We start from the raw sequence: 13136 nt of genomic DNA on the forward strand, positions 1-13136 counted from the left end.
CATGGTGGAGACCTGGAAGCCACCACTGTGTAGGGGATGTGAAAGAAAACTGCACTGCCGATCGTTCTCCCTTATACTCAGCCTCTTGAAGAGGTAGAGTTCACCTCAGGTGGGAGTGTCTGGAGGGAGCAAAACCCCCCAAATTGACCATTTGCCGGAGGAAAAAAAAGTCTGCTGCTTCTGTGACACAGCATGACTCTTGGCAAAGCATGAATAGGTACGTGCTCCATACAGCCCCAGTGGTGACAAAAAATCCTTACAAAACTCCACTTACCTTTCCCAACGCAGAGTTTTCTGTGGCAAAAAAAAAAAAAAACAGACCCACTCTTCACCCTTCACGGTGGGTTCTGTTATCAAACCTTCAGGAACTTGGGACCCTCAGGAAAACCCACAATCCTGGACCTGTAAAAAGCACCCCCCCCCCCCAGTAAAACTTTATGGCCTTAATATCAAAAGTACTGGATCCTGGGGTCCAGCTCTCTAAAAAGAGAAGCGTTACAGGCGAAACCTCGTTTCTTCGGATACGAGGCCTGGGTACCATTCAATTTGGCCTAAAATACACTTTTAATGGATCCGGTTGTATAGCTAGCCCCAGCAAGGTTTGCTCCAGAAGAGCTCAGCACATCTTCACTCGTGACCAACACCTTAGACTCTGGTGAAAAAACTGAGATACTCCATTAGTGGGAGGGGTTATATAGAGGCAACTTCCTGTTTAGGGTGTGCCAGTGTCCAGCACCTGAAGGTGGAGTATAACCCACATAGTAATTACTATGGCTCTGTGTCCCCTGATGTGTGATTAAAGAAAACAGATTGCTTTTGTTCAGACGGTTCACTAAAAATGGTATGTTAAAACCGTCATAAAATACAGAGGTGCCAGAAATAGCTTAATATGGAATGCTTGCATTTTTCTATATAAATTGTGAGTTAATCCCCACTCTTTGAATGTCATTATTGGTCCATCAGGTTTGCAAAGTGCATTAGCAGACCAGTAAGGAAACAAATTTGACAGGAAAATTCCAAGTTAGCCTATATTCAACTACCTTTATTTTTAGGTCTACTGGTCATTTTGACATGTGGATGTCACTAAATATAACTCAGGAATCAGGAAGACACAACCAACCTGAATTTCATCCCGGGGGGGGGGGGGGGAAGAAGGAAGGGGGGGGGGGCAGGGTGGTAGGAAAGAAAAGCAGAAGAAAATGTAGAAGACGACAAGAACTGGATTAAACAAAAGCGCAGGAAAATATAAAACTAAACAAATCGCGAAGTAAAAAAGAAAAAGGGGCACTATCAACTAAGAAAGCGCAATAAAGGATGAGGGTTGTTACAATAGATGCAGAAATCACAGAGCAAACAAAATAAAAAAAATAAAAATTTTAAAAACACAAAACAAACATTTGCACAAAATAAATTTCAAGAACATCTAAATAAACCATAACAGGAATATATATAGAAATACTGTAGAATATAAACAAAAAAGAAAAATGATATGCAGAGAGTGAAGAAACCATGACAGGAACTGGGAGAATAGTAAAAGGAAACAATGAGAGAACAAGTGGGCAGACTCAATGGCAGAGAGCCTTTGCTCAAGCCTTGGTAAGGAAGGCTAACCATGATCACCCTAGAGGCTCCACTGCCGAAAGCAGCTGCTAAACGGGGAGGTGACATAAGGTTGAGGCCAGAACCTTCAGCGGCGAATAATGCTGCTAGAGAAAGGCAGAATGTCAGACAGAGAACATTAAAAATAGGTCAGACATTAAGCACATCTCTTTAAATTTAAAGCTTTGCCTCAGTACAACTGAACTATATACAAAATGTCATTCTACAGCATTAATTCCCATAGTCACAAAACTAAGCTGCCTTATTGACAATTGTGGTAAATGTCACCCCAAGAAGTCATTGGACTCTTCCAGAAACAATTTGGTCATTATATGGCTAGTGGAGCCATTTTAGTACGTCAACTATTAGTGAACAATACAAATTAAACAACTTTCTACATAGTCTTGTCACAAAATGTCAGTCTTCAATTAAAGCGAAACTAAACCCACTTGTTTAACCATTTCCCAAAACAGTGAGGGCAAGCTCACACAAAGCCATGAACAGCATTTTTCTGCATTGGAAAAATGCCAGTCACTGCTAGGAGACGCATCTTATTTGCACTGCAATGCATTGTGGAACGGTGATGCAGTGATCAGCAATAAAATGCAGACATGCTGTATTTTACTGCAGCGTTCTGGGCAGGATTGCATGTCACCATCATGAAGCACAGCAGATAGTGACATGAATGGCATAGCACTTTCGTGCACTAAAAGTTGCATACAAAAAGGAGGAAAAAAAAAAAGGGGGGGGGGGGAGCTGTGTAATGCACTAAAAAGTGTTCCACACTACCCCCCCTACTGCCAGCTCACTGCAGCTGAAACAGAAAGTTGCCACATTGCAGTTTAGTGTGTGTCAGCTGTACAGGGCAGTGTGAAAAGGCCCTTACATTCAAAGAATGCCATAAATTATATACAACTGTTGCCGTTTCTAGCGTGCTTATGTTAGCTCTCAAGTAAACTGTCAAGCCATCAAATGGCTGGTGTCAGAGCTCATCAAATTTACAGCAAAATGGCAACTGCAGATCCAACAAGGATTAAGATGGCAGCTCTTTTTGTTGGCTGTAAAAAAAAAAAAAAAAAGTAAAAAATAAATAAAAATAGGATTTAGTTGCGCTTTAGGTCACTTTTCAGTCCCTGATTTTCCTTACAGCTATATGCCATGTTGCCATTAATCAAGGCAATACAATGAAATACCAGAGCTTACCCAGAAGAATGGTGTTATCCATGGAAACTGCTTCTTGAAGGTATTGATCTCCTTTCTAGAATACTAGATAGCGGACTTATGATACAAAAGACTGTTGTAATATTCTTACCAAGCAGCTTCTGCAGTGCTGGGGGTGTGGGACAAGACATCAGCTGGTTGGAAGGTTGACGCTGTGCTTTCAGAGGTAGCTGGTAATGGGGACTTTGAGGTGACTTGCAGGCATCTACAAAGAGAAAAATAATTAAATACATTTTCTACCAGTTTAACCATATGCCAACCAGCCACCGCAGTTGTACTGCGGCAACATGGCTCGGCTGTGCGAATCGCCATCATTCTACATCGGTACCATTGACGGGCACTAGGCGTGTGCGCTGCCGGAGGCACGCGAGCGCCCCTGAGCCAATGCGATTGCCCGATGGTCTCGATAACTGCCGGGCTCCTGCGATCGTTCAGGGCACATGTAGAACCCGGAACTATGTGTGTAAACACACAGATCCCAGTTCTCTGAGGGGTGAACCGACAGATCCTCTGTTCATACAGAGTATGAACAGAGGATCTGTTAGTTTTCCTGCACAGTCCACATCCCCCTTCAGTTAGAGCACACATTAACCGCTTCGCTGCTAGTGACATTTTTATAGTAATCAATTTAATCGCACTGATAGCTGTATTAATGCCAAAGGTCCCAAAAATGTGTCAAAGTTGTCCGACGTGTCCGCCATAATGTCGCAGTCACAACAAACATAGCTGATCGCCGTCATTACTAGTTAAAAAAAAAAAAAAACACCTATCACCTATTTTGTAGACGCTATAACTTTTGCACAAACCAATATACGCTTATTGCGTTGTTTTTTTTACCAAAAATATGTAGAATGCGTATCGCCTTAAACTGAGGGGGGGGGAAAAAAATGTTATATATATTTTTTGGGGATATTATAGAAAGTAGTAAAAAATGATGCATTTTTTTCAAAATTGTCGCTTTTTTGGTTTATAGTGCAAAAAAAAAAAAAAAAAAAAAAAAAAACACCACACCCAGAGGTGATAAAATAGCACCAAGAGAAAGCTCTATTTGTGGGGGGAAAAAAAAGGACAGATTTTGTTTGGGAGTAACGTTGCACGACCGCGCAACTGTCAGTTAAATTGACCCAATTTAAACGCAACTATCATACCTCAGTTTTGTAGAAAAACAGTACAGAAAGCATGAAATAGACTGAGAGGTGGGACCTGTGCTCTTCAGATATATAAAACAAACAAACAAAAAAAAACTCATCCATTGAGTGACAGGAGTTTGTAGACTGCTGGGACATGCAGGTCAACAGAAGTCTGGGCAAAATAACAAAAGGCCAACCCAAACCCCCCCCAAAAAAGCTATGCCCAATGCCCAACACCCAAAGCTTGCGCCAGGTGAGGCCTGAATATGTACCTGAGGGAGCTTAGAAAAACATCAGACAAGGTGGTAACCTTGCAAAATAGGAGTTTAACAGGTTACCTGTAAAATCGTTTCCTTGGAGTAGATCATAGGACACAGAGCCTCAAGTATTTACTTAGTGGATTATATAGCTACCTTCAGGTGTTGACACTGGCACACCCAATACAGGAAGTTGACTGCCCTATATAAACCTTCCTCCTCCCAGGAGTACCTCTGTTTTTGAAGCCAAGCAATATAATTAAACCCCATAAAAGAAGAGGGGCGGGGCGTATGTGTCCTATGATGTACTCCAAGAAAAGTATTTTACAGGTAAGCTGTTACAAAAATCCTATTTTCTTTGTAGTACATCAAGTATTCACTTAGTGGGAAGTCCCATAGCAATGCTACTTGAGGGGAGGGAGACAAACCATAGGGCACCCCCAGATCTTGAGGACTTATACTGCTGCCTGCAGCACACTGCACGGAAGGAGATATCCTCATTCCTTCTTACATCCACTTGGTAAAATTTTGTGAATTTATGGACCGAAGAACAAGTTGCGGCCTTGCAGATCTGAGCAAAGGAGGCCTGGTGACACACTGCCCAAGAAGCATTAACCGCTCTGGTAAAGTGTGCCTTAACTTAATGGGGGGGGAATCTTAGCCCTTAAATGATAAGTTTGAATTATAACGTGCTGAATCCACTTAGCAACAGTGGATTTTGAAGCGGCCTGTCCTTTTTTAGGACCTTCTGGCAGAATAAATAAGACATCAGTCTTAAATCTGAGCAGTTTTCTTTAACTAGATTTTCACTGCTCTCACTACATCAAGACAATGTAGTGATTTTTCTTCCCTGGAACATGGTTTTGGGAAAAACTATGGCAGGACAATAGCTTCATTCAGATGAAAGTCTAAAATCACTTTTGGCAAAAAGCCTGGATGTAAAACCACTCTGTCCTCATGAATAATCAAATATGGCCCTTTACAAGAAAAGGCAGCCAATTCTGAAACCCACCTTGCCGAGATAGCAACCAAAAATCAGCTTCCTAGTCAGATGGACTAAGGGAATATGCTGTAATGGTTCAAATGCCAGTTTTTGTAATATAAACAAAACTAAATTTCTGTCAGATTAATGCACATCACCCCTTGCATAAAATCCCAGACTAAAGAATGTGTAGCAAGCGGTCTTTGAAATAAAACCAAAAAGGCTAAGACTTGGCCCTTAATAGTACTTAGGGCCAACTTCAGCTCTACGCCCAATTGTAGAAAGGCAAGGATTCTGCCTATACTATATCTGAGGGTGCCAACCCTTGGATTCACACCAGGAAACGTAAGCTTTCCAAACTCTATAATATACAGCTCTGGAAACTGGTTTCCTTGCATTGATTAAAGTTGAGATAACAGACATGGAAAGCCCACGCTTTTTCAGAATGTGGGTTTCAATAGCCAAGCCGTTAAATTTAGCGTTCGTAAAGTAGGATGGAATATCGGCCAAGGACCCTCCAGTGCCATCTTTACGATCTCTGCGTACCATGATCTTCTGGACCATGCTGGTGCTACCAGAATTACCAGCTTGATCCTGCAAAGTAGTCAAGGCAGCAACTGAATCAGGGGAAAAAGCGTAGATAAGTGAAAACTGATCCCACAGAGTTACCAACACATCTCTTCCGTATGCGAGTGGATCCCTTGTTCTGGACACAAAGTTGACTAACTTCATGTTAAATCTGGACGCTAGAAGAGCTATGTCCAGAGTCCCCCCATCTTTGGCAAATAGCCTGAAACACTTTAGGGTGAAGAGACCATTCCCCTGGGAATAACTGCTGGTGAATTATATAGTCCGTTTGCCAATTTTCTACTCTCGGAAAGGAAACTGCCAATAGGGATGGGAAATTCCTTTCTGCCCAAGTTAGGATACGGTTCTCCTCTCTGAGCTGAGAGACTCTTGGTGCCCCCTTGGTGATTGATATTGCCAATTGAATCCGGACTGGACAATTCTTTAACCTGAAGGTTCAGGTTTTCAGAGTCAGATACACTGCCCAAATCTCTATGATGTTGATGGGCAGGGCTCTTTCGAGTTTTAACCACTGTGTCTGGACAGTCATTTTCTCTAGTACCGCTTGCCCAGCCGGAGAGGCTGGCATCTGTCGGCACTACTTTCCGGATTAGTGGTCTGAAGGATTTCCCCTTCAGCAAATTCTGGCTTCGTAACAACCAACTGAGGCTTTAAGACACTCTTGGGGACAGCCGCATTGGTAAGTCCAAAGCTTGGATAGTCTTGTTCCAAACAGAGTATTTTGTTATGCAACAGTCCTGAATGGAACTGGACATAGGGGAATGCTTTGCATAAGGTTGTTAGGAAAGATGGTAGCTTCATTCAAAGGCGAATGTAAGGATTTGCTTTTGATCTGACCATCCATACCAGTTCTTGTATGGAGCTGATCTTTGCTGAAGGCAAGAACATCCTTTTTCTGGGCTGCATCTATGATCAGGCCTAAGTAATCCAGCCTTCTCACTGGTTTTAAAGAAGACTTCTCTAGGTTGAGGATCCAACAGACTTTCCAGGTAACTGGTCGTAGTGCGTACGCTTTGCCTTAAGCGAGTCACTGACTGGTCTATTAAAAATACATAGTCTAGGTACGCCAACGCCGTTATGCCCTGTGCCCTTAACCTGGCTAGAGGTGGGGCCAGTATTTTTGTGAATACCCGTGGTGCTGTGGCTAGCCTGAAGGGTAAGGCCGCAAACTGAAAGTGCCGTTATTCCACTTTGAATCACAAAACCTTTGGTGAGCAGGAAATGTAGGGACATGCAAATATGCATCTCTGATGTCGATGGACGCTAGAAGTTCTCCTTGTAGGATGGAGACCACTGACCTAATCGACTGCATTCGAAATGACCGAATTTTTAGATCCAGAATGGGCCTGACATCTGCATTCAGTTATGCCACTGTAAACAGGTTTGAATAGAAACTTAAACCTTGTTCTTCTGTGGGGATCTGTACGATTACCCCTTGAGTCAGTCTAATGCTTGAAACAGGGATTGTCTTTTCCCTGGATCCTTGGGAACGTTTGATCTTCAGAAAGCGAGATGGTGGAAACTTCCGAAAAACTCTAGTTTGTATCGTAGAGTCACTGTGGAGAGAGCCCAACTGCCCTGAGCTTCCCTCAGCCAGACTTCTGTTAAATGCAGAAGTCTTCCCCCCACCTTGGTGAGGGGAGATGCCTCTTCATGAAGAGGTCTTAGTATTCTGCTTTGTAGTCTTGCAGCTCCAGGTCTTCATTGAGCCTGGGCTTGACCCTGCGAGTTTCCTCTGGAATCTGACTGTGGAAAGCCGTCGCCACTGCCTAGAGGTGGATGCGCTTGGCGCAGTAGAGAAAGTCCGTTAAATGAAGGATGTTTATACTTTCTTTTGACTGGCAAGAGAGTACTTTTTCCACTGGAAATTGTCTGGATGTATTTATCCAAGTCGTCGCTCCTCATGAAATGGGAAACTAGACAGTAGGTTTTTGCAGGGGGCTTCGGCAGACCAACCCTTTAGCCAAAGGGTCCTACGCATGTGTACTAGCACAAGGTGAGACCCCTGGTGAATAGAATCATTCATAGCATCTATGGAAAAACATAATGCTTTTGGTAAATTGGCCAATTTACTGGCCTGTTGTGCAGGAAGCTTAAGGGCCTCTGTGAACTTGTCTTTTAAGGACTGACAGATGCCTATAGCTGCAATTGCAGGCTGAGCAACAGTATCTGCTAAAGAAAAAGAGCATTTTAACAGGAATTCCAACTTTTTCTGTTTTAGTATTTGTGCATTGTCCACTGGACAAGTTAAACTTTTATTCACACTGGAAATCGCAGCATCTACTGCTGGAACTTTACATTTTTTGGTGAATTTTTCCTCCATAGGATAGAGAAATGAGAATCTCTTTGGAGGGAGAAAATGCATATCCGGATTATCCTATTCAGAATAAATACCCTTCTCTAGTAATGTGTGGACTGGAAACGCATGCACTGGCCGTGAAGGTTTCAAGGAACCAAAGAAGAAACCAGATTTTCAGCTGACTCTGTTAGGGGTAGCATTAAAGTGGAGCGAACCATGTCCATAAGAATTTGATTGTGAAGCTGAAACTTCAACTGTTTCCTCCGCAGAGGAATAATGGGTTTGTTTTTCCCGATTGAGGGTAATACCTCATCCTGTCCGCACTGTTCCCCTGGTAAGGGGTTTGAAGTGGGAGAGAGGGATCTAGCACACTTCTTATCCCCTTTAATGGAGGATGCGATTAAAGCTGCTAATCTTCCAGGGCAGAAAAAAAATGCATCTTCAGTAATGTATACAGGGGCTGAAGTGTGAGAAGCAGTTGCACCACCAATTGCTTCCAATCATTCGCCCTGGCTTGCCATGTCGGGTATCTCCGGAGAGGATGACAATGTGGAGGCATGTCTGGAGTTCCCAGCGCCTTGGGGTGGTTTTGGTGCCTTAGTAGTAAGCCTTGAAGCCATAGTGCAACGCACAAAAAGCAAAAGGTACTCTAAGAACTGTTCTATTTGAATAATAGTAGGAAAAACAGTGGTAGCATAGAATGATCAAATGCTAAACAATAAGTTTTTTTCCTGCACTGCAAATGCCTGTGTAAACCCCCTCACGTGCATCAGCTCTTCTGTGTCCTGTGGCAGCCTTGCTTCAGCTGCTCTGATAGACACGGTTTCCCAGAGTATCAGCTTTAAGCTTTTTCAGGTGTGAGCCTGATTGTCTATGCGCCATGCCCTTTCCTGTACCTTAGCCAGAGTCATCTCAGAGGGTGGGAAGGGGATTTACACAGCCGTTTTATCAGCTTTTCAGATTTATGCTTGCTTAAACATAACATGTATCCCCATCCACTCACTTTCCCCATTTAGGGGGAGAGGACAACACCCCCCCCCCCCCCAGCTGCTGAGATACACTCTGTATTAGCAGATTTAAACAGGGTCTACACACTGAGGTTTTTAAGGCATTTTACAATATAGTTGAAAGAAAAGTCATAGGTGGACTTTGCAGTTCCTGTGCTTTCCTCTTACCTTTTCCTCACTGCAGGATACTACTGTAAACAGAGAGATTCAAACTTCACCCATCACGACGTGCAACATGGTTAAACCTTCCAAGACTGGGGCCCCCTTTTAATAAGGGTTCCACTCCTTTAGACCATGTATAGCACACCTCAGGACAGCTTTGGCTAATGTAGCAAGACCAAAAAGAGTGCTGGTTCCCAGGGTCCAGTCCTCAAAGAGGAGCGTTACAGGCAAAACCTCAGTTTTCTGTGCGAGGCCTGGGCACCATCCTGGAGCCGCAGTGGCGGGATGGATCCGGTTGTGGAGGCTTTTTAAATCCAGCATGGATCCCTCGTGGAGCTCCGCAGGGCACATCTTCACTTGTACCTTTAGACACTGGCTAAAAAACGGAGGTACTCCTGGAAAGGGGGGGGGGTTATATAGGAGCATCAACTTCCTGTATTGGGTGTGCCAGTGTCAACACTTGAAGGTAGCTATAAACCCACCAAGTAAATACTTAAGGCTCTGTGTCCTATGATGTACGATAAAGAAAACATGATTAAACAATAAAAGAAAAAGAAAGCACTCATATAGTAGACTGTCCCTTGACAGAGTAACCAGATCCTAAAAATCACAACATTTGGCACATGATCAGCCCAAGACACCTAGGGATGGGGACACAAAAATCTGGTGAACCCTTACAGAGTCCATCCAGAATACAAAATTAATCCAACTTCCTGAAGAAGCAGTGGGAGAGGAAAGAGAAAGAAAGAGTGGGATGAACAAACTATGTTGGAGGAGGCGGCGGAGAAAGGAGGAGAGGGCCCCCATCTGGGACTTCCACGCTATATACAGTTGAACCATGACGGATACCTGGGTTTGCTTTGACCCCGTGGGAGGGGTCTTGGCATAATATTTGAAATGCGATATTGACTTAACTATTCATTTAACCACTTAAGGACTAGCCTCTTGAGATTTGGGTGTTTACAAGTTTAAAACTTTTTTTGCAATAAAATTACTTTTCAACACCCCAGAGAATAAAATGGGGGTCATTGCAATACTTTTTTTCGCATCGTATTTGCGCAGCGGTCTTACAATCGCACTTTTAGAAAAAATTAACCTTTTTGAATAAAAAAATTAAACAGTAAAGTTAACCCAATTTTTTTTATTTAGTGAAAGATAATGTTTTGCCAAGAAAATTGATACCAAACATTTCACGCTTAAAAATTGTGCCCGCTCATGGAATGGCGTCAAACGTTTAACCTTAAAAATCTCTATAGGCAACGTTTAAAAAAAATTCTACAGGTTGCATGTTTTGAGTTACAGAGGTGGTCTAGGGCTAGAATTATTGCTCTCGCTCTAACAATTGCGACGATACCTCACACGTGTGGTGTGACCACCATTTTCATATGCGGGCACTACTCACGTATGCATTCGCTTCTGCACACGAGCTCATCGGAACAGGGCGCTTTAAAAAAAAAAAAAAAAAAATTTTCTTATTTTACTTTATTTTTTCACTGTTTTAAAAAATAAAAAATTTGGATCACTTTTATTCCTATTACGAGGAATGTAAACATCCCTTGTAATAGAAAAAAGCATGACAGGCCCTCTTAAATATGAGATCTGGGGTGAAAAAGTCCTCAGATCTCATATTTCGGCTTAAATGCAAAAAAATAAAATAAAAAATAAAATAAATAAAAAAAAATGGCCCTTTAAGACGTATGGGTGGAAGTGATGTTCTGGCGTCGCTTCCGCCCACTTATGGTATGGAGACAGGTGGGGGCCATCTCCTCCACACTTCTCTCCATACCACAGACATGACAGGTTCTGATCGCCTCCACCACTACCGACGGCTCCGGCAAGTGGCAGAGGGCACGGGAGAGCGCCGGGAGGGGGTGGCACCTCTCCCACCACGATAACCATGATCTAGCGTAGAATCCGCTGCAGAGACCACCATTATTGTAAACACGACCGAAACCTGAAAAGATGGATACCTCGGTTGTGGCAGCAGCTGCTGCCGCTAAAGAGATATCCATCTTTAAAGTGCCAACGTATATGTACAAGAGCCGGTCAGTAAGTGGTTCAAATTAATTTAGTCACTACTTAGATGGCAGCAACAAAAGCGTTAGCTCCTGATGGAGGACCATGTCCAAGAAACGCATTGAGCAGAAAGACTATATTGTATATATTACTGCAGTAGTTGAATTGACTGTTTTGTAATAGCATTTTATTATAAGTCTGTCATTATTATTTTTTAATTTTGAAAGGAAATGAAATAAAATGTTATATTTTTTATTAAGATGCTGTGCCTCAAAAGTCCCACACTTTTTACTGTGTCCATCCATAGCAGTTAGTATTCCATTCTTCACCAACATTAACTAAAAAATAGCTGTCAAATTTTCTGCAACCATATTCTAACATTTGTACTTCTAGATAACTTGGAGAGTGATTTATAGCACTGTGTGGTTTTAAACTAGGAAGCATTAACAGCAGAAAATTGCTCTATAAGTAAAAAGGGCTCTTTTGCACAAATCAAACCTCAAATAGGGGGGTCAGCTGTAATACTGCCAATTCCTTTAGGACTGCCCAACACATGTATGGCGGCAAAAGGGTGGGCTTTAGTATCCACATACCACACATATGCGTCAGTGGGTAGCGTATGTGCTGACAGCATGCTCATTTCGTCCCAGCACAAAGACTTGACTTATCAAAGACCATTTGTCGGTCTAGAGTAAAGCTTGATAGCCAGCAAGACCAACTACCAGTCAAGTGATCACAGACAGTGGCCCATATTGGCCGATCCTTGCATATGACGTCCTTGACTTTGTGGGGGTATATCTGAATGATGCCTGCAGCTACAGACATCATTCAGATAGAGTCTTTTTCAGCCAGCGATTCCCTACACCATAAGGAGGGTAATAACGGCTGGTCCGCTGCTTGATTGTTCTTGCGGGCGGCGAGGGGAAGCCTCCCCCCATTCTGCAGCGATTGTCAAGTCTGAACTCATCTGCTGGCCCCGGAGGTTACCAGCGGACTAGATGGTCGCTGGAGTCTCTACGATCATTCGGAGGTTGGGCGTGATGTTAGGACGTCACTCCCAGCATTCAAACAAATGGCGCCACCTTGGCTTTTTATTTTTATTTTTTATTTCAGGCTTCCCAGGCTAGAGGTGAGATATGGGGTCTTATTGACCCCATATCTCGCTGTAAAGAGGACCTGTCATGCCATATTCCTATTACAAGGGATGTTTACATTCCTTGTAATAGAAATAAAAGTGATCAAAAAAATTTTTTTTTTAAAGTGTGAAACTAAAAAATGGTAAAGTAAAATTAACTATTAAACAAAAGAGACAAAAAAAAAAATAAAAAATAAAAGTAAAGTGCCCCTGTCTCCATGTGCTTGCACGCAGAAGCAAATGCATACGCAAGTCCCACCCACATATGAAAACAGTGCTCAAACACATGTGAGGTGTCGCCATTTACATTAGAGCGAGAGCAATAATTCTAGCCCTAGACCTCCTCTGTAACCCAAAACATGTAACCAGTAAAAAAAATTTCAAGCGCCAACTATGGGGATTTTTAAGTACCGAAGTTTGGCACTATTCCACGAGCGCGTGCAATTTTAAAGCATGACACGTTAGATATCTAAATTACTCAGTGAAACATTTTTCACATTATGCAAAAAAATTTGGGCCAACTTTACCGTTGTTTTATTTTTTTAAAGCATGAAAACGCGTTTGAGAAATTGCTGCGCAAATACTGTGCGAGATAAAAAGTTGCAATGACCGCCATTGTATTCTCTAGGGTCTCTGCTAAAAAACAAAAAAAAAAAAAAAAACATATGTTTAGGGGTTCTATGTAATTTTCTAGCAAAAAAAAAAAATTTTTACTTGTAGGAGAGAAGTGTCAGAATTGG

The 13136-nt window shown here is 42.5% G+C and overlaps 1 protein-coding gene across 3 annotated transcripts in view; it reads right to left on the reverse strand.

Moving 5' to 3' along the window:
• The window catches only part of DOT1L (DOT1 like histone lysine methyltransferase), a 228667-nt gene that overhangs the window by 65054 nt on the left and 150477 nt on the right, over nt 1-13136 (reverse strand). For all 3 annotated transcript variants that reach the window (XM_077475975.1, XM_077475976.1, XM_077475974.1), the window contains one exon: nt 2912-3025. In XM_077475975.1, coding sequence (XP_077332101.1) covers nt 2912-3025 — 114 coding nt within the window. The remainder of the gene's footprint in view (nt 1-2911; nt 3026-13136) is intronic.

Source organism: Lithobates pipiens, unplaced genomic scaffold, assembly GCF_037356315.1.
Source record: "Lithobates pipiens isolate NorthernLeopardFrog02 unplaced genomic scaffold, aLitPip1_a1.2 Scaffold_13, whole genome shotgun sequence".
Classification (NCBI taxonomy): Eukaryota; Metazoa; Chordata; class Amphibia; order Anura; family Ranidae; genus Lithobates; species Lithobates pipiens.